Source organism: Cololabis saira, chromosome 10 (genome assembly GCF_033807715.1).
Source record: "Cololabis saira isolate AMF1-May2022 chromosome 10, fColSai1.1, whole genome shotgun sequence".
NCBI classification, from domain to species: domain Eukaryota; kingdom Metazoa; phylum Chordata; class Actinopteri; order Beloniformes; family Belonidae; genus Cololabis; species Cololabis saira.
In genome coordinates, this window is record NC_084596.1 from 21411655 (window position 1) to 21434080 (window position 22426).

General features: G+C 40.3%; 1 protein-coding gene across 2 annotated transcripts in view; it reads left to right on the forward strand.

Moving 5' to 3' along the window:
- LOC133452589 (SPRY domain-containing SOCS box protein 4-like) overlaps nt 1-15974 on the forward strand; it is a 72631-nt gene extending 56657 nt beyond the window's left edge. For both annotated transcript variants that reach the window (XM_061732002.1, XM_061732003.1), the window contains exon 3: nt 13679-15974. In XM_061732002.1, coding sequence (XP_061587986.1) covers nt 13679-13806 — 128 coding nt within the window. In that variant the 3' untranslated portion in view covers nt 13807-15974. The remainder of the gene's footprint in view (nt 1-13678) is intronic.
- Nucleotides 15975-22426: the final 6452 nt, after the last annotated feature.

Here is a 22426-nt window from a genome sequence, read left to right on the forward strand (position 1 = left end):
ATTATGATGATCTTAAATAGTGAACGGAAATAAATCAAATAGGAGTTTTTCATTGATTGTTGATTTATTTTTTTTTAACAGAGATCTGTGGTGGAATGTTAAACCTAAAGAGAAATAAAACACCATCACACAGAGCTGGGGCGTTATCGGGCTGTGTTCAGAGCCCAGTCACCCCGCGGAGCTGTTTTAAAGGGTAACTGGTACTGACATGTGTCATGTTTCTGCAGTGAGAAAACAATGCGTTTTATACTCAGAGCTGAAAGTTAAAAATATTTCAGCTTTTAGCTTGAATCCTGCACATCAGATGCCGTGTCAGCTGTGTCATGGCAACAGCAGTGATGACTCCCCCAAAGCAGCTGTTTTAATGTCGGGGGTGGGGTGGGGGGGAGGGGTTGCTTTAGAGCCAAAGTTGTTTTTAGCGTCACGTTAAAAAGTTTTTAGAGAGCACACTATTATTGACTTGCTGTTTGAAGGGAAACGCTGTTATTTCTCTCGGTAATGCTTTCCACTTTATGTTCTTCCATTACCCGCATTTCCCTTGTGCTTTGCAGAAGAAGATTCCAGCGGTCGTAATCTTTGTTATTAAATAAAACTTTGACTTTGAACACTGGTCCTCACATAAACGACTGTGACAACTGTATCTATTGTTTAATACATGAAAACATTCATAAATACATTTGTTACTTATAATATTTACAATGAGGGCCTGCAGTATTCTCTGGCTCTGTTCCCAGAATTCATCTTCAGCAATGAAGCCCAATAAAAATGACAGAATTTGAATTTAATCTAATTCCACTTAATTCAGTCATGTCAGATATTTCAGTTCAAATCTTTTGAGGGTAAATGCAGGGATGTGCACGCAGACATGTACAGTCACCCGTTAAATGCTAGTAACTGTTAGCTCCACAAAAGAGTCCATCTACAAACGTAAGCCTACAAACAAGTAGCGTTTATATCATACAGTAATCAAATGTTTAAGTCAGTTGCGTAGCAACCACACGGTGACCTTCAAGTCTGAACCGCTCAAGCATTTGTAAAATTACCGCACAGCGTCAATAAACTGCAGAAATTCCAGCATGAGGAATGGAGAGATTTTTATTTGATTATGTGCATTTGGATTGGGAATGTCTGGTTTTGCGTGACGTTGCAGTCTGAGAGCGTTTACCACACGTCTGACCTTGTGTGGCATCATGACTGTGAGCTAGAGACGAGGATTAACGGTTTGTGCCAGAGGAAGAGAGAGAGAGAGAGAGAGAGAGACACTCCCTGAAGCCAACTGAGATGCAGTGCATATTTGCAATTTGAAAATCCCAAAATATTATATAATTGTAATGACCTCAGCGTTAAACCATAAATCTTCTTTGTCACAGTTAATTCAACTTTTTTATGTGTCTGCCTTCCCAAAGAAAGAGAGTTGGGTTTTTAAGAAAGTTGCAAAATTTCAAGATTTATAAGTGTTCTTACTGTTTGGAAAATATGCAGAACAGAAATACAGACGTTGAGGTCAGTGATTACAGAAAATAGTCCCTGCTGTGCACACAAGGAATGTCTGTCTTTTTTTATTGTCTGTCTCTTTAAATGTTTTTTTTCAAAGTTACATGAACCTCTTGATGTCACTGCTGTATTGTAACACTGGTGACTAAAAAGGTGCTAAATATGATGCGTAACTGAAGTAGCCCAGAAACTGTGTGGTTGAATCACTGAACTTTACCAGCTGATGTGCAAAATGTAATTCAAAGTATACATATTACAGTTTAACAGATTATGACCACTTCTTCAGATGATTCTGTTGTGGTGCTTCAAGACATCTACGGTACGGACACGTAAGCGCCGCGAGTCTTTACGTCTGACTGGGGACGTGTTCCTTTAATCTTTTAGATTTTCTCAGAACCTGAGATTTTCACTTAGCTAGAATGGGTTTATAATGTAGTATCCCATCGCTTAACGTAAATTGACATTAAAATTTAAATTAAAATTTCTTATTACGCTTCGTAACACTTTTTCATGCACCTTTCTTTTTTTTTTTTTTTTTTTTTAAACATTGCTCCTTCCCCTGCTCCCCTGCCAATACTCTCTTGATCCCTCTCTAACCTTTCTGTTAGAGCTTTTATCCCACCGGTCCTCCTCTCTCCTCAGTCTCCCGAGTTCCAGCTCGAAAGCCCTCCTTTTCTTGTTTTGTCTTCCCCTCTTTATCTTACTCACAACACATTCCTCCTTGTTCTCCGGCTGCTTCCTCAGGCTTCGTTCATGCTCTTCTGTCTTCAGCCTCTGCTTCTCTGCTGGCTTCACTTCTGACTGTTTTCATTCTGCTGTGTTTTGTTTCTCTGTGCATTTCCCATGTTGCTCTCTGCCTCCAGCTCTAAACCAGGCAGGTCTAGAAAGTGGTAGTGCCCCCCCCCCCCATCCTCGTCATCTTTCAACAAGTCCACCTCATCACACAGCAGCTGTATCCTGCTCTTACCCTTCGTCCTTCTTCTGTCTGTCTCCCTCAACTCCTGTACTTGTCTTTCGCGCTGCCTTGTCATCTGTCTTCTTCTGCTGAATCCTTCCCTGCTCCCTTCCTCCTTCCTTTACCTCCTGCTTGAGTCATCTTTGCCCTGCAGTGACGGCTACATTGGTATAAATAGTGATGCCTTTCCATGAGGCAGTGCAGGATGGAGATACGCCTGTCTGCTGTGTGTCCAAATCTGCAAAAAATGAACACCAGCATTAATGAAAAACAAAAAGAAACTGCTTCGGCACTGCCGTGGAATGGAAGCTGCAGTTAAAGAACAAGTTTTAAAAGTTTTAAAATCAGAAGTCAGAGTTTGTGAACATTGAAGCGCTACGGACTGGCCATTTTAAACTGAATTTAAAAAGTCTTCTTCAGTATCACAGTGGGGATAAATCTTGTTTCTAGCTTTCGTGAATACTGGTCAACACAGAAAAGAACACATACAAATTCAATTGTTTATAGCAACCTTTACAAATGCACATTAGTCTGAGGGGAAAACCAGATCAACCCTGTAATCTGCCCTCTTTTGCACTAAATTGAGGTTCAAACAACACTGGAAGAGATGTAATGATGCAGTAGTTGTGTAGTTGCTCTGTGTACAGTATCTGGGAAGTTAAAGTGGTTCTTCGCACACTTTGGATTTGAATTTGCCAGAGCACCTGGTTCAAATTGGTTCATAAGAGAGAAGGACATAAAAAAAAAACACAATTTTCGTATGGAGCGAACTTTCATGCTTTGATCAGAGGATTTTTTTTTTTTAGTTGCTATGACACTAGTTGAAAGAGTTAAGGCAAGAGAGCTTTTAGTCGGAAGACCCGAACGCTTTAAGACTTGATTTGTGAACATGACTTCCAGTGTTTGACATGCTGCTTACAGATTCATCAATTATCCAAGTCGTGAAAGGCAGAAGAATAATGAGTAAAAGAAGTGACTCACACCCACCCACGAGCAGCTGTATTGTTACCCGCTCATGAATCATCTGTCTTTATGCTGAGATTTCCTCCAAACTTCATGCTCATCAGATATTTTTTTCTTGCCTTACATGATTTGCTCTGATTTTTAACTGGCAGTATTTTAAAATGTGGATGATGAATTCTTAGAATTTGTAAGATTTCTTAGGAAAAGATAATTATATTTATATCTAAGCTTCTTATTGTGAATTCGTATTACAAAGTACTTTTACATTTCTACTCCGGGGTTATAGCTGATTCATTGTGACAGCTATGTTTTTCTTGTTTCTTTCTCAAAAGGCATGTATCAATAAGATCATTCAACATTAATGGCAGTCCGGCTTAACTGAATCTGGACCAGGGTTTTTATGATTGCTTTTAGTCACTTTTTGGTTTTTGTCAGTGTTGTTTGTCATTGTGGCATTATCTAATGGGTATTACTTACTGGGCATGGCTCCGTGACAGCAGATCCATAGATTACACAGGAACCGGAGGGATGACTGGTGCATTTGTTGCGTGGCAGCAGGTAGAGCTTAAAAACTTTCTGGAACATTGGGATCTTGCAGGAAAAGCTGCAGGAGTGTTTGAATTCAGTGCCTCATGTAGAGGTTTTATGTAGAATGGAAAATGTGCAAAACCTTAAGACTTTATGTAGCTACCGTAATAATAGCAAGCTTTACATGTCACAAATTTGTGTTTTAGAGTAGTGAAACATAAAAATGGAAAACAAATGAAGGGATGAGTGCAATCACAATTGTTCATTTCCTCGCTCGTCTACAGGAGCCTCATGCTGCTTTCTCACTGGCGCCAACACCTTTGAAGAGTCATTATAACAGTTGAGCATATCTTAAGGCTCGTCTGCGTAATTTGTTTCTGTGAATTTACTGGTATTCACCGCCATTATTTGCTGCTTTTTTTCTTCTTTTCTCTGTGACTTTCCAGGCTGTTGCACCTCAGTTGATGAGTTGGCGGCTTGATATCCAGCTCATTAGCTGTCCCCGTGCACGTAGCTCCCGGTTGCAAGCCAGCGCCTCGCATGCACGTCGTGTTATTTGTGAGTTGAATGAGAAATATTCTAAAAGGATTACTGGGGTCATTAAGGGATGAACGATGCTACGGACCGTGTGGTCCATATCTGTCTCTATCCCTCCCCTCTGACTTCTGTATCAGGACTCACATGTTTGATCTGTCGGTAACCTTAATCTGAATTCATTCAGCCAACAGATTAAAGTTTACTGCGACGCAGTGCATGTGCCTGCACTCACACTGTCCATCCTGTGTGTGTGTGAATACACTCATTTGCTTTGTTTTTGTTTCCCTGATGAGACCTCACGCAGCTCTAGACGCGTCACCGCCTGTTTTAACAGCATTGTCCGACGTTTGCATCAGTTACAGGATTAATACTGGCATGATACTTGAAATGGTTCAGCTTAGCGGCTTATTAAGTGTCCAGTACATTAGTTGGTGATGAAACTATTCAGTGAAATTCAGTGTGTGTAAGTAGACCTGAAACCTGACCTGACACTTAAATCTGGTGAAGGATCAACCGGCTTTTTACCACGGTCTGTTTTTGACCCACCTGCTGCATGTGCAGGTGACAGCTCACGCTCATGCTAATGCACGTGTTTGTGTGCAACTAGGACAGCGTCCCATCGTCTTTCTTAAGTAATCTGTGAAGCTGAAGCAGCAGCAACAAAGTCTCCCCCTGTGCCTTCCGGTCTGCATTTGTCTCTTCCTTTACTGTTTTTTTTTCTTTTCTCCTTTTTCGATCTTTGTTTCATCTGCTTTACCTCTCTTTGTCCTTTTTATCTCACACATGCACATGAACACACTGACCTAAACTGAGCTCAAATAGGTTAAAAATATAAATGAATAAAAATCAGACATTACTTTTCACATTGTCTATATACTCTGACTGAAGCTTTTCTCCTCCCTCATGGGGCATCCCCAACTCTTTCTTTTCCTTTCATTTGTCAGGAACAAAGGGAGCTGCAGAATCGCTTGCAACTTCTCCTTTTTTTTTTACTTAGCAACTTTCTCTGCATTTTTTATTCTTCTCTGGAGAGAGCAAGTGGCATTAAAGAAAATACTTTAAAACTCCATTGACGTGTGCCGCCTCACCAGCTCAACAGCCCCGTGAGTGAGTACATTTGCCTGCAGCCTGGTTGTGAGGCGGTTTGTACGAGCAAACACTTGTGGAGTCATTTTACTTCTAAGTTCAGCTACAATTAAAACAAAGACTTTGTCAAACAAGATTTTTAATGAGAAGAGCTGCTTTTGTAAATTGGATAACGAGTCTACGGTACTTATTAAGATATTATCATCACAGTCTGTTCTAAGTCATTGTGATGTCTGATACGTTCAATTTAAATATATGAAAGGGGATTCAGTAGAAGAGAAGCAGACGGATAACTGCCGAGTACGGTTGTCAGTAGGAGTAATACTTAGTAGTATACAGTACCATTGGATATTATGCTACATAGAAAGTACAGGGATATATCAAATCAGAATTTACTTATATAGCACTTTTCATACAATAGTCACTTACATAATAAAATCAACATTTAACATAGAAAACTCACACACTCATGGTGAAAAACACTCCACTCCAATTTTCCAAGTTTTTGTCATTTCCAGGTAAACATGAAACATCATTACCAGTGAAGAAATTCTTTGACACACGGCCTCTCAAATATTGCACATGAAATACATATTGCAAAAGAAAAATGCACATGAAGTTTAAGATTAAGATAAATATTGAGATAAAGATAAAGGATATCAAGTCCAGGATAAAGTGAAGCATCAGAATTAGTGAATCTGTGACAAATATTTTGCCCTGACAAATACCTGGTGACTGAGAAAACGTGAGGTAAACGTTGTATTTCACTAAAACTCTATCATTCTCCTGTAACTAGTCGAGTGCTTTCATGGGCAAAAGCCCCGAACCGAAGATCGACAAAAGAAGCTGTATCAACCGTTAAAGGTGGTGTAACAAAACTAACATTCCTGCTCTTTCCCTGGGACTTTATCTCACTTCACTTGGCGTAGAAGCTTGACAAGTCAATATATGTGAATTTAATGTCTTGCAAATTGGAAAATAGTGTTAAGATGGTACCTAGTGAAGTCCAAAGACGATTTTTGTTTTGAGTTTGAGTTGTGAGAATGAGATATTAATTTAGGCTTGTATTCATGGAAAACTGGTGATTGTTAGGTTGACCTTTTTAAAAATCTATCTCTTTATTTGCTAAATTCTTCTCTGGTCAAAACTAAGTTAAAGTGCTACATAGCGTTAGTTGGAAGTGATTATGGGGTAGTACCCGGTGTATTTTACAGATTGGATGGAAGGAAAAACGTGAATTAATTCACTATATATTTAGTAAATAATGCGAGCAGAGCTCCTTTAAGGTATCCTCTTTTGAGTTCAGGCCCGCTGCAGTTTGCCACCGTCAAGGACATCTATTTCCTCTTCCCTCCTTATCATCCCTCCTTTGCCTTTAAGTCCCTTTAGTCCTCTCATCTTGTGACCTTTACACAACTTTCTCCGCCTCACCTCCTTTGCTTTCCTCTCCTCACCCTCACCCCTGTTGCCCTCCTCCGCTACCTTCATTTATTTTTCCACCTTTCTTTCACATGTTGCCCTCTCCTCTTTCTCGTATCTCTGCCTCCCATCCCAGAGGAGATGGTGAACATTGAATTTACAGTATTTCAGGAAGGTAAATAGAGAGCATGCTTTAAAAAGAAACACCACCACAGCTTGTATTACCACCAGCTCGTCTCTGTGCGCTCCAGATCTGCCCACAGTAGCGATCTCGGCGTGTGACAGTGAGGTGGCGGATAAATATGAGTCATGCTAAAGGATCTGCACAACCAATTGAGCCACCAGCTTTGGACTAATATTTCAAGATGGAGTTTGTTCAGGGAGAACTTGAGAAAAAAAATAAAAAAAAGAACGTTCACAAACACGTCTCGGTAAATCTGTGTGGGCTGTACTTCATTTGTTGCCATTAGTCCTCCCACCCTGTGGCTGCATCCCTTTTTGTGTTTGTAGCTGAAAAAAAGTGTTTTCTAACAGTTCCTTTATGGACTGTAGCTATATTACTGCATTAGTTCTGCACAGTGGATTTTATTAAAGTGCAATTGTGCTAAAAACTGTGGTGTTGCATGGTGAAGCAGTGGAGGAAACACAAGACACCACCGGAGGTCCATTAGTTATGGATAACCCAGCTTCCCTCTGCGGCCGTGAAGGACATACGAGTTCAGCTTGTAGTGAGCTTGAAAAGGAGGACGTTGCCCTCAAAAAGACAGATGAATCCCCGTCTCAGCGGGGTTGAGGTTTTCTTTTTTCTTTTTAGATTAGATATGATCATTTTACACACTTTCACAGCATTGTGCATGTGAAGTGACTGCTGTGTCGTTCTTCTGATGCCAAGGGTATATTTGAAGCTGAGGGAGATATAAGTCAGACATTTTTAAGTCCTTGCTTTACCAAAGTACTTTCATGTAGACAAACGGTGGTTGGATACACGTTCTGTTGCTGTTTCATTAGAATATCAACAGATGTCACGTACTCCACCTTTAAACCTGTCCCGCACCAAATTAGAAATAGATATCGCATGCAGATCTTTGGGATCATTCTTGATTTGTAAAATTTGCATGTTTGTACACGTTGATTTCCATTTATATGTCCATTTTTCCTCCGAAACAACATGTGTGCAGGACAGGCTTGTGCAGTGTCTTCTGCAAAGTTTGTTGTTTTGCATGTTTGTTATTTGCAAAACCCACTGGAGCGGGTCAGACTTAATTGGCAGAATTGAAAAAGCCAGTAGGTGTGAAAGAAATCACGGGGTCAGGTTATTTTAACATTAAATCAATTGCTTTGTATGTGTAAACAACTTCAAAGCAATTTAGCATTGTGCAACAGCTGAATTTCCACCACTCTTGTCATACATAAACCTTGCAGCTTTAATGTTTTTCATTTTCATCAAGTATTCTCTTTAATTAAAGGATTAAAGGATTACATGTTCCTCTTAATTTTTCAACCTCATGGGCTTAGAAAGCACTCTCAAAGCGAACAGAGTAATGACTGTAAATTCATTTTCATCAACACAGACCAGTTTTTTTCTGTCTCTTATTGAGCATTTTAAGATGCAGCTTATACCTGACAGTTATTTTTATATATGTATATATATAGTTTGTTTTACTGTGGCAGATAATATAAAACGCCACAGGGAGTAGTAAGATGGGAAAATGTAGAGTGAGAGAGAGGAGCAGCAGAGGAAAGCAGGCAGAGGAGGTTCTTGTCTGCATCGCTGAAGGAGGAAGGTTTACTGTTACAGATGAGATGGAGCGGTGGTGAAAGCAAGAGGAAGACTGGGGGTGTGGGGGTGGAAAAGGATCACATTTCCCTCAGAATTCCTGTCTGCACTCTCTGGTTAATGAGGATTGAGATGTCACACAGCTCTGTTAAAGTGAGACCAGGTCACCTGGTCTCACGTTTTTGTTCTTCGTCTTGAGTTGGGGACATATTTTGTAAGAGCTGTTAAATATAAAAAAGGAGGGAAAAAAAGTGTTCTTTATTCTTGTGCATTATCGTATCCATGTGTTCGTGCACTTAAACGTGTGTTGTTATTTTAGTTTCAGCTTGTGCTCAAAGCGTCTTCCACCTCCTCCTCCGAAGTGTTCAGTTATTTTTATGAGGCAGTAATTGCTGAAACTGTTCAGCCTCTCCATGCTGTGATACGGAGTAACTTCGGCTGTCGGTTCTGCATCCTTTTGATGTGAATGGTGAAAACTTCACAGATTAAAAGCAGCAGGACAAACACAAACCAACTGTATTTTTGGAAGAGCTTTGAAAGAGCTGGACCCACACCAGAGGAGTCACACACCGCAGGGTCAATCAGCCGACGCTGCCGACGCTCACAGGCACGGCTGGAGGACAGGGACTCTGTCTGAGCCTCTCTAAATTATTTTGATGATTATTTTGACATGTGCGGTTCTGGATCAGTCAGAACTCACCGACCAGCACCTCGGTGAGCAGTTTGGATATAAAATTAGGCCTAAAGAGACGAGTGACAGGCGCAGCCAGTGATCTTCAGGAGGAGGAGGAATGGATATAGTTATGTCGGCTTCATCGCCAAGTCTGTGCTGGTCTTATAACTGAATCCTGTTTCATTACCTCACGGCTTTAATTATACATGCTGCTGATGGTTTTACTGATGAAACATTTGTCATCACAACAACGGTGACATTAAAGAGAAAGTGTAGATAGTCGTGTGACTCTTAAGAGCCAACATGAGCGGCAGGTTTGACGCGGAGGCTAACCGGCATCGCCCCACAACAATCACTGACTTCTTCTTATTTTTACAATTCAAACCACACAATACACAGATATTTTGAAAGCCCAGCATTGCCATCCGTCTGCTTTATCAGCTGTGTTAGTGGAGTCACATTAAATTCCTCTGAAAAACAATAAAACACAATGCTTCTTCCTAAAAGCGTCAGAGCTGATGATTGAACAGAAGAAATTGATGATCCCTTTGTTTTGTTCTCAGGCTCACAGATTTCAGAACGTCAACTACTTTACCTTCTTTTAGTCACAATGTTGTAAGAGAGTCGGCTCATTCTCACATGACTGAAGAATTTTAACTTTAAGCATTTATTCTCTCTTATCAAGGCTCTTTTGCACTAAATGTCTGTATCTCTGTCAGGGTTCATTCAGCTTCTAGTCGTCCCCTCGGGTCAGTTTTTTACGTTCATCATAAAACTGATGCTGCAGTTGCCACGTCTACACTCTCTCTCCCATTATCACCCACAGGGAATAAATTCTGCCCTTTCTAGTTGAATCTCATTACAGCCGTCGTGTCACATTCCCCCGATCCCTCCTTGTTCCCAGCGACCGGGGCCGTTCATTCACACACGTGAAAAATGTCTAATCACGTCCCTCACCGTCTGTGATCACGCTTACGTGTCAGGAGTCTGATTCTAACAGAACTTATCATAATGTGCCATCTTTATTTAAATAGATCGGTCACAGCAGAATGTGGGAAAACTTCATTTCAAAGAGCTGTTTAAACAAAAATTAAAAAAGTTAATTAAAAATGTCTTTTCAGATGATATTAATTCACCTGGAAAATCCATCCAAGCCCATTGGGATGTAAATCATGATGCTTAATGCTTTGAAGAGCTTGAACAAAACTGAAACAGGTAGAAACAGCATTTCCAAACTGAAGGACATGTTATATCCGTAATATATTCAGGGATATTTAGAGATGATCATTCTGCTTGTTTTATGAAGTTCAGCTTACTGCAATGACGGTGTAATGATGCACATGCAAATGGCCTCGTGTTGCTGATCCACAGCGGATTACCTTATTAGCTTTTCTCACTTGAGGAGATGCTTATAGGATTTTAATTTTTTTTTTTTTTTAAGCGAGAACGAAATCATATGATGTGCTGAGTGTTCTTAAAGAAGTTATTAAGACAGACTCATTACTAATATAATGCAATAAAGGGCCACTATAAACATCTGGAGGCAGCTAATGATTAATGTGGAGCCTTTTTCTAGCTCAGCGTCAAGACAGCTACAGGCTCACCGCGACTTATAAGATATTTTTATTAGGAACAAACGCTTGAGTAATGTCTCTTACTGAAGCTCTGGCTTCGCTGTTCTGTACATCGTAAAACCTGGTGGGAACGTGTACATACAGTGCATTAGGCTTTAGATTGCAGGCTGATTGAGTGTGTTTTGGAAGTTAAGAACTCATAATAAAGAGTTAATATTGACTTATTTTTGCTAAAGTTTTCAGTGATTTACTCTAAGGGCAGAAAGAGGAAGGGATGGACTGACTGTCTCCCTCCTGATAGCATCCACGCTGCTGAAATTCTCTCGGCGTAAAGAAATCTGCATCGTGCAGCTCACAAGCAGGCTGACATTAATTGGATTTGGTTTAAAATTGCTCCCTCTGATAAGTGCGCCCACAAAGTGCACGCTGTGATTTAAAAACTGTAGCCACAGCAAGCTCACATGGAAGCTCTCAGTTGCAGTCCTCTTTGGTTTAATGAGTCTTATACAAACACGCAGTGGTTTTGGGCTGTAAATAAGCACAATGAATAAGCTTTTCCTTCTTTTTTTTTTTTCTTTTTTTTTGTGTCCTGAAGGGTAATGGGCTGAGCCTTGTTATGTTTATCCACCGCTCTGGTGGATAATGTTGATCTGTCATGTCTGTTTTTAACGCGTTTTTTCTCAGCTTTCTCAGTAAATTTTGAGTTTTGTTTGATTGATTGTTTAAAAAAAACTTCAAGAGTTGTACGTGATTATATTATGTTCCTAGCAGATGGGAAACTAATCAAAAGCAGGTGTCAATAAACACTTTTGTCTCTATTTCTGATCATCAGTCAGCAAGACACTAAAGCCAGCTTAGCATCCCTGTTTATCTCATCAGGCTCTATGTTTGGAGCCTTGTTTGCTCTTCACAAGCTTTTAAACCATGAATACACCAAAGTCCAGTTTTTACCTGAACCACTGCTGCTCATCAGCTATTTAATTAACGTTAAGGAAACAATCAATTTAGGAAATATTTGCACACATTTTTGTTAAATATTTGTCAGCTAGAGACTTCAGAACAAAACATGAATTTCCTCCATCAGTTAGCCGTGATGCCGCTACCCCGACAGATGACTGCAGATAAAATGATGGTGAGAGTACAGTTGCTCCTGCGCTAGTGACCACCTGCTCCCACATTTAACCCTTCAGTCTCTCAAAAATGTAGTCTGTTTGTTTATTACGTAGTTAACGATCCATGGAATGATGGAGACATCCGTTATTGTTGGCTGGAGTTTTTCTCAACAGGGCAGGGTTTTCTTCTGCAGCACTGGAACCTGCTCCTGACTCGGGTTAAAGAGTTGCTGCAGTGGAAAAACAGGTCTCAGTGATTCACGATGTAGCAGCGGGAGACGACGAGTGATTGCCGTCATCAAGTTCCTTGATGAGAGGAAGAGGTGTATCAGGGAAATGGTTGGACCAGGGAGAGTAGGGGTTCTGCAAGATCAGGAGAGTAAATGAAATTAAAGAACTGCTGCAGGAGTTGTGAATAATACACTAAAGGCATGTAAATGTGAACGATCTGCTGCAAAGTCATTGTCATGGTCAAATGTTTATTTCTGCGTTGAGTGATCTAAAAGTTTCATCGTGTCAGATGATGATTCCTCTCACGACCACATAACAGCATTCAGATACTGTATATTCCAGGAGCAGTAAGTACATCTGTCAGGACAGCAGCCTGATACAGAGTCAAACAGAGGTGAAATGGAAGCTAACGCGGTGACGGTGACGGGGACACTGCAAGGGCACACATCCAGGAAGAGAGGGTATTTGTGCTGTGTGTGTGCGTGTGTGTGTGGAGGCTGGCTGGTCTTTTATCCTGTTGGTTTAACCTTGATCCCGCACACAGATGCACACATGCAGACAGAGCGATGCAGGGACAGGTGGTAGAGGACGTCCGGTGTTACAACAGGTGATGCCAGCGTACGTACGTGTTTCCCCAACAAGACGAGCGGGGAGAGATGCACCGATACACCTCCCAAAACACTTCACACTTTAAAATGAGACTTTTTCAGTGTTGACAATTTGATCTCGGAGGATATTGCCAACAAGTCTCTGTTTTTTTGTTGTTGTTGTTTTTACTAACTTTCAGGATGTGAATGGAGATTTTATTTGTTTTTCTGTCGGTTCAAACCACATAACACCAAACAGGATTCTTCAAAGAGTCACTTGACTCCAAAAGTGTGTCAGTTCGCATTTCCTCGGGGTATATCCAGGGAAAAATGAAATCATTACGCAAGTAGAGTGAACAATAGTTTTATTGATAAAATGTAGAGAAATTGAAGTCGATGTTTTCATGCATGCAAATAAAATTTAAAAATAAAAAAAACTCAGGCGTACTTAATTTTGAATAATTCTCTAAAAGCTTGTACGAGAGCATGATGAGCAGGTTGGGAAAAGTGAAAATAAAGCCCGTCTCTGTGTAAGCGGGGTCCGTGTGTGTGTCTGCTGCACACATGCCGTCAAGCACAGGTGATATTTGTGGCATGGGACTTTAAAGGTGTTCATTGTCACTCCCTCGACCCCGGCCTTTCGCTGATTTATTCACCCGGAACAAACACAGATGTGCTTTGGACATCAAAGTGTTTGGCTCAAGACTTGTAATCACCGAGCTTCTCTCTTCTCTCTCCTCAGCCGAGCCGTTGCCTCTGATGGACCTGTGTCGACGGGCAGCCCGCCTGGCGCTGGGCCGGGACCGACTTCAAGAGATCGAGAGCCTTCCTCTGCCTCAGTCCCTCAAAAATTACCTCCAGTACCAATGACTGACACCAGTGAGACCAGCTGGAACTACAGGGCACACGCCAGGTCACCGGGGAGTCTGTAGACCAATGATAAACGGATGAATCTAACGACTGACGGAGGGGGTGACTGACTGAAGGATGCCCACTCTGGGAGCAACGTGCCTCACGTGGATCTGTGGAAGGACAGATGCTATGATGGTGGATGAACTGACAGGGGCTCAGGCTTTCAAACAAAACAATTGGATAGAACCAGCTTCATTTTTTTAAATTTTATTTCAAACTGCTTTTAAATTTGGACTTGAAAGAAATTATCGACGACAGTGTCCCACCAGTTTCTCACTCATCCACGGTGAAAGCTCATCCTCAGATGGCACAGTGTGGTTAACTGGCGGTTGCGACAGCTGTAAACAACTACTGCCACCTGTTGGCAGGAGCAGGAACAGCACAGAGTAAGCACACTAATCCCATCCACGGAGGCCTTTCTGACACACAGTCAGGGACCATATCATTGCTGCAGGCGTCTGCTCGTCGTCTCCGCCGGCACAGGTGGCCGGCTGCAGAGTTCATGCCACCGAGGAGATTTTAGCACTGATGTTGTTTTTGTATGAACGCCTCGGGGCCGGTCCACATGCTCACGCTGCATACAGAGCACATCAAGACATGGTAGTGAGGTAATATATCTGCTGGTTTTATGTAAACACTCGCTGAGAGCCAGGCCTTGTGCAGGCAAACATCACTATTGATCTGCCTGTTTCAGTAGCAGCTCTTTTCCATGTTCATACCTAATTGACTGTACTCTGTGATGCATGCATGGAATTTGGTACCTGATGGAGTAGTGAGTCTCAGAATGAAGCAAAACCCCTTTTTTTTAATTCCAGGTGAGAAGTAATGATCACTGTTAGTGTTTACACATTATCACTGATTATAACATCCCAGCAGTGACAGTGAACTACAAGGTACAAGTGCAGCAATGTTGAACGAAATGTGACGAATTCTAGAGGTTCTAATGATAATTGTTAATTTGCTCATTTTTAACTGTTTTCGTCTGTATCATTTTGTGTAACATAACATTTTCCAAATTGTTGTGAGATGATTTGAGCAATCTGTGAACATATTGTGCACAAAATGAGGCATAAAAGACGAGCCTGCTGCAGTTCGTACATGGAGTCACACTTGTGTCCTGTGGAAATGTTTTGCCATCGGGACTTTTCCACGATGAGACTGGCGTCTCAAAGCTTCTTTATTTAATCACCAGGCAGGACGAGCCTGCTGGTGTTTTGTGGAGTATTGTTTTACAGAACAGGGACCATTCCTCACAAGACACTAACTCATCTTTGATGATGTCAACTTGCAACCAAAGTATTTCATATTAAGCTCTACAGTGTGCACCCGTGTCCTAGACCTGTGGGCCGCCGTCCCGCCGACCCGCCGGGCCACTCGTGCTGTTGGCTCAGAGAGACGCCTGCTGTTGTTTGTAGCACCCTGCTGTAGCTCACTGGTGGCAGACAGCGTGCGTCTGCTTTCCACTCAACCGTCTTAATGACCATAAATGACAAACTAGTACCCTCCAGCGAGTCTTGAGCAGATCCAGTGCTCAGCGGATCTGAGAGAAGCAAGCAGGATGTCTGAACATTTCTGCAACTGTAGCAGCAGTGTTGGGTCAGGATAGGATACTGATGAGCACTGCACGACCACGCCTATGTGCACACATGCACCCTGAAGACCAATCATGTTTTATTTCCTACGGATGACTTGAGTCACTTTTTAAAAAATAATTTATGCTTTTATCCTCCATTATTATAATAATTATTCTTATTGTGAGTATGGGGTCTGGATTTTTTTGATGATAGAATGACGGCGGCGTTTATTTATCACAAACTAGTTTAGTTCTGTGTTTGTTAAACTGATCCGTGACGGATCATTCATAATTCATTCATAAATTTAGTACAAAGATGCTGGTGATGAAGGGAGACAGAAATCAACTTGTTTCTTCAATGCTGCTTTTTATATTTACATTATTATTATTATGATTAATTATTATTATTATTATCATTTGCAATGGTGGTGGTCTTGTCTCCTGTTTTTATCATTTAGCATGAGGAGAGAAGGACCTTTTATTTCTGAAAGTAGTGGAATGTATGGACAGACGGTGCAGCTGAGATGTCAAGACGTATGAAATGTGAATAAAAGCCAAGTGACTTTGAACGTGTGTTTGTGTTTCTTTAACTTTACCTACTTCTTCTGGACAACTGGGCACCAAAACAACTCAAAGGAGGCCCATCCCACTGAAATGGAGGGTCCAGTTGACTAATGTGGCCGACTCCAAACTCTAGAATCCACGGCTGTGAACAGAAATGTAAAGACGTGGTTGAAAAGAGAGCTTTTGTACCGTGTCCTTAGGCTATTTTGTCTAAATGGTCTCACAGGCGTTTCATATGTTTTGTGTACTACTTCAGTACACTACAGACCAAAAGTTTGGACACACTTCCCCATTTGTTTGAATGACAAGGTGTGTCCAAACTTTTGGTCTGTACTGTACATACAATACAGGTGATCGGATCACCGCATCAGTTTATCGGGATGGCCTGCACAAGTCTGGTAATGACTCATTCATCTGAGCCAGGTGTTTTGGAGCTGGGAAACATCTCAAATATGCAGGACAGTCGGTCCCAAAGACCACGACCAGGACCTGCCGCGGTAAAGTCTCAGAAAATTGTAGCAACTTTTGAAAAAATCTCAGTCTATAGTATATAATTAAGGGAAGGAAACCTGAGCTGTAAATAATCTAAGTTTGCTTTTCTCTTCAAATGTGCTGTTGGTACCTCAGAGGGTGACTGCAACCACCCAGCCATGGAAACGGTCATCGGGCTTCAAGCGTCATGTTTCACGTGCTCATTGATGGATAAAACTCCCATTAAAACAACTGAAAGTCCACCTCACAATATCTGAGCTCCCAGTGGACTTTTGCCTGGAAGATCAATAGCAGACGGACGCTGTAATGATGCTGCTGCTTCATGATCCTAGCAGAGATAGAGCCGACTGATACGTAAATAGCATCATGAACGGAAACAGACACACACTTGCTCGTTTGTCTACCTCTACAGGGATTCTCTGTTGACAAAGTATTCTTCATTTCCTTTATCCTAATCATCAAAAATAAATCCCTAATTCTACTTTACCCTTAGTCCTTAACTTTGAGTGTAAAATAGCCGTATACTATTTATTTGTTGCAGGGATGATGAAAGCTAATCTTGGAGCTGGTCTTGGATGAGGTGGAACAAATAGCTCAGGTTCTTATGATAATTCTTCTTGAAAGGCCACAAACATTACTTCTTGTGGCTGGAAACTAAATAAAATAAATATAATAAAATACATTAAAACTGTCTTGTGAAAGCAGCTCACACATCTGTACATTAACAGTGTTGGGTGATATTCCTCAATCATAAAATCTGTTTTTCTCAGTTCAGTCTCAAGTTTCAAGTTTTCATAAGCATTGTAGATGCAGGATTCTTGAGGATGTGATGATAAAACAATAGAGAAGGTCTTTTGTATCAATATATATATATATATATATATATATATATATATATATTATATTTCCTAATCTAACAGAGTGGAAAAGAATATACCGGTACATATTTTTGAAGGCAACATGTGACTTGTGCATTTGTTTTATGTAAAAATAACTGTTTAAAAGAGACATATAAAGAATATATGAGGAACTATTGTTTTGCAAAGCACCTGGGCACAGGGACTGATACTGAACCTTCTGATTCACTTACAACTTGGGTTAAATCTTCTTTTAGAAGCAGCAAAAAAACAGAATTAGTGATTTGTGAAACCTTTATTTATATGTATGTGTAGTAGCCATGCTGGAAAAAATGTGATAAAGGTGACATTGGTTTATGCAAACTTATAAATTGGAAACTAACTTTACCATTATGGTGTGACGAGGCATTTGCCACCACTGATGCAGACGGACATTGAATGCATTTGCTGCAACAAATGACGCCAAGTACTGACATCGATAGGAAGACTCGACATTTCTGGAGGATAGGAAACATTCAACAGGGTTGATGGGCAAATACACTAATGTTTCCTTTTCCTATAAAAAGACATGCAATTTATTTTTTATTTATCCAGAGTGTATAATACTGAGGTCAACAGTGTTGGCAGAACTGTGTTACATAAAGATCTGTGGAAGCATGATAGGCTTTACAATATCTTGTTTAGGTGGAGATGAAAATGAAGACAGTCAGAAAAGATAGATGCAACATTCTTCAAACGCTGTCCTTGACTTTGGCATATAACTTGTTGAACTAGTGTGCTGCGGGAATTCAGCACCGTCATGTAGCTGACTCATCAAACCCACTCATCCAAAACTGCTGACATTGTGACCATCTAAATTACTTTATATATTTGGTGTACTCATACTGAGTCAGACTCAGTTTAAACACCCTAAAACAAGGGGGATGCCAGAAGAGAGAAGACACAAGTGTCATTTGCAAGTCAGGTAATACGTTAAAGAGTTGTACCTCTTAAATTCGGGTAATGTACTCAGTGATCAAACGGCAAATTGTAAGGAAATATAAGTACAGTAAGCTAAAAATTCCAGGATAAGCTGGAATATCATTAGTCTACTTTGATGAAAGTTATAATGGTCCCAACATTGTCAGATCAAGGTCAAATTTATTTATAAAGCACATTTTACAACAACTGATATGCAGCTTGAAAAAACACTGATTATATTTTCACCTCTATTAACGGATTGTTTCAATTCTATCCCCTTATTTAGAAGGTGCGTTTCATTTATTATGTAATAAGTCATACATTTACACCTGGCACACATTAAAGCGATGATTCTATAGCACAGACGTACACATTGTCAAACACTCCAAAGCCTTTCTGAGAGAAATATGTAAAGCTTATTGTTGATTAATGGCTATAGATTTCTGTGCTGGAGAAGTACAAGACAAACAAAGAAGAAGTAAATCATAGAAAAAGAGTGAAGAGTCAATAAACAACCAAAACAACAAAAGGAAAACCAAAGAAAAATCATATTTGCAGCTTAAAAGCAGAACAAAATCAATAGCAATTAAGTGTAATCTTGGCTCTCTGTGGTCCATTCCAGCGTTATTGAACACGTGGCACTCATCAGTTAAAAAGGTATTTTAAACTGCTAGAAAGGGCTGCATTTCCTTTGAAAATGCAGTGTTGAATGCTGATGTACTGAATGAGAGCTGGACTTTGTTGATGAAACATCTGAACTGCTGAAAATCAAAGAAATGACTAAAATCAGGTAAAAATGCGATAACAATGGTAAAACGTAGCTCAAACTTTTTAAAAACTCCTGAAATGATGGAAGAAGAGGGGAGTTGAAGACAGGAGGAGCCACTGAAAAGAGAAATATTTGGTAAAGAGAAAAAGATGGGCTTAAGTCAGGAAGATGAGCTGAAGAGAAAAAGATTATATCAAAAGAGGAAGATAAGCTGAAGAGGCGAATAAGAGCTGAAGACAGGAAGACAGGCTGAAGAGAGGAAGAATAACCTCAAGGCAGGAAGATGATTTGAAAACAAGAATATGAGCTGAAGAGAAGATAAGCTGAAGAGAGAAAGATTGGCTGAAGAAAGGAACTATGTTTTTTATGTTTTTAAGGGAGGAGGATGAGTTGAAGCTCAAGCAGAAAGCCATCAAAGGAAGGACTGATAGGGAGACGTACAAGCAGATATGTATGAATGTAGAAAGACATAAGAGGTGTTATAATTAGACCGTCTTTTTTTATTGTCACCTGAAACCAGAATTTACGATTAGAATTAGTTGTCTGTCTCTGTGTTTGAGTGTGAGTCTCTCAGTGATTGATAGCTGTTTTATTTACTTACAGTGATTGACAGCTGTTTTATTTACTTACAGTGATTGACAGAGCCAGTCAAGATACACATGTGGGCAGAGACAAAGAGAAGGGTGCTGTGTAATTATCATCCATCCATCCATCCATCCATCCATCCATCCATCCATCCATCCATCCATCATCTCTCCTTCTGGTATAACTCCGTTTATCTCTAAGTCAATTCAGTTGAATTGACTTGAATTGAATTTTTTTTTTTTTTTTATTTATTTTTTTTTTTTTTTTTTTTGTCCTCCGTTGTCTGCACACATATTAATGATTGACACCATGACGGTAGAAACCAAAAGCATATATAAGTGCATTATTACTATAATTAATATATATACATATATATACGCATACATATGCGTACACATACATAAATATACACATACAAACCCAGTGATTTATTTTTTTATTTTTTATTTTTTATTTTTTTTGTGGGGGGGGGGGGGGGTTGACGACATCCACTGCCAATCCAGGAAGCAGGAACACACGGAAACACACGTCAAGCACTGGAAATCTGCAACAAAAAACCACAAACAAAACACGAAACCGGCACGGAGCCAACCAAAACAACAACAGCAATCGACCTAAATCTTGAGATCTGATCGCAGTCTGAGCTAAGCTATAGTTGAATTACATTTTTATTACTGAAAGCTGATTTAAAATCTATTAAAATGTAACTGGGGGTACTTTGTATTGCCCCATGATCATTTTGATTTGTAATTTAGAAGCCTTCAAAATACTTTGTTTGCCATTATAATTCTTTATGATTTAAAACTATGGTGAGAAAGACCCAGACACTTCCAGCTGGTGAGGAAGACCCAGACACTTCCAGCTGGTGAGGGAGACCCTGACACTTCCAGCTGGTGAGGAAGACCCTGACACTTCCAGCTGGAGGAGCCACAACGCTTTTATTTACTGTGCTGATGCTGTACGCAGCTGAATCTGTCTGGGTCAGTGTTCAAACCTTCCCGCTCAACTTCACCACACATCAGCGCGCCGCACCCACAAACTGTTACTCTCTCGTACATTCCCCATACAGCATAATATTATGAAGAAAGCTGAAAGTGTCATTCCCTCTGCTATTATGTTTTAATTGTTTATTTACCATGAATGCAACGAACTACCCAGGTACACAATGTTAGGTCACACTTTCAGGAATGCCGGTTTCATGTATGTAAGTAAACTTTTGCAGGTTTTTTTCTCTTGCTTGGCCAGTATGTGAAGGTCAGTGGAATAAAACCGCTGGCCCAGTTGCACAGTTGTATGTAAATGTAACAGAATGCCAGTATGTTAGCGCCTACGGCTAAACATGCATTAATTAGGTAAAGGAGCTGCAGCTGTGCAGCTGGAACACCAGTGACATCCTGCAGAAGCTTGTCCCCTGTAACTGCTGCTGGAATGACTCCATGGTTGGAAGGCTCTGAACAAACGCTCACTGTGCGGAAACAGAAAGATATATCAACACAATTCTTTCATCGAAAGGGGCAGATGTCTCTCCTGGGCAAAATTATGTACTTTTTATTATGCTGGGGGGTTTTATTGTAGGAGTTATAGTGAACCTCATCTGTGCTGAAGAGCTCATCTGTCCTTGGCTCTCATTTTTAAAAGGTAGGCAGAAAATGGGCTTTGGGCTGATTTGAAAAGTTAAAGTGACAGTGTCACAAAAATCATATTTATTTTAATTTCTATTTTGTATGATGTGTGAATTACAATTGTTACAGTAGGCACAAACACAATAGTGTTATTGCATCTTGAGCATAAATGTAAAAAGTTTAAATACATTTTGCATTTTCAACAAGCATTTGAAGATGTTCATGTTTTATTAACCACGAGCCACGTGACCATATCCTTGTGTCCCTCTTAAGTTATGAGACATAACTTAATGTAGTTGAATGTGTGTGTTTCTTACCCAAAGGCAAGGAGGGAAATAAACTTCCATCAGCCCTGGACCATCATGCTCCACATCCCTAAACTGAGGTTTGCACAAAGTCTTTTTCAAAGTTTGATATAGAATAAAATGAGACTTTTCTTATATTTGTTTAGCAAACCGTCACATAAAGGAACATGTTTTAAAGTTTAGTTGTTACAGGCTTCTTCTAATATTCTGCACCATCATATTTGGTCAAGTCTTCCTCCAGCTGATCCAAGGTGCTGAGAGTTCTGATGAGGATTGGCAGGACAAATCATATTCTCTAATCTGAGCCACCCTTTAACCTCCTAAATTCAGGATGGGTAGCTAACTCCCCTTTTCATATAAAGCTCTAATGGGCCTAGCTCCTCTTTACCTGACACAACTTTTCTAGAAAAGTAAAATAAGAGGCTGAACCTTCAGTTATCAAACTCCTCTCCTATGAAATCAGCTCCCAGTTTGACTTTAGGGCTCAGACCGTCTCTTTAATTTAAGGATTGGTCTTAAAATGTCCCTTTTTTTAATGAGAAAATGATGCACTGGGCTCTTTCCTCACCCTGTTCTCTTCACCCTTCCTGTATGTCATTATTATTACAAATAGTGTTCATTTTTGTGTCTCATAGACTGATAGAACTCTGCATTTGGTGGTCTCTCTTTCCTGACATCTTAGACTGGATTATTGTAATTCTTGTATTTTGGTCTTGATCAGTCATTGCTGTGGTGTTTGCAGGCTGTATTAAATGCAGCTGCTCGCCTGCTGACAGGCAAAAAAAAAAAAACGATGTGATCACATCACTCCCATTCTGGCGTCCTTACACTGGCTTACTGTCTGTTTCAGG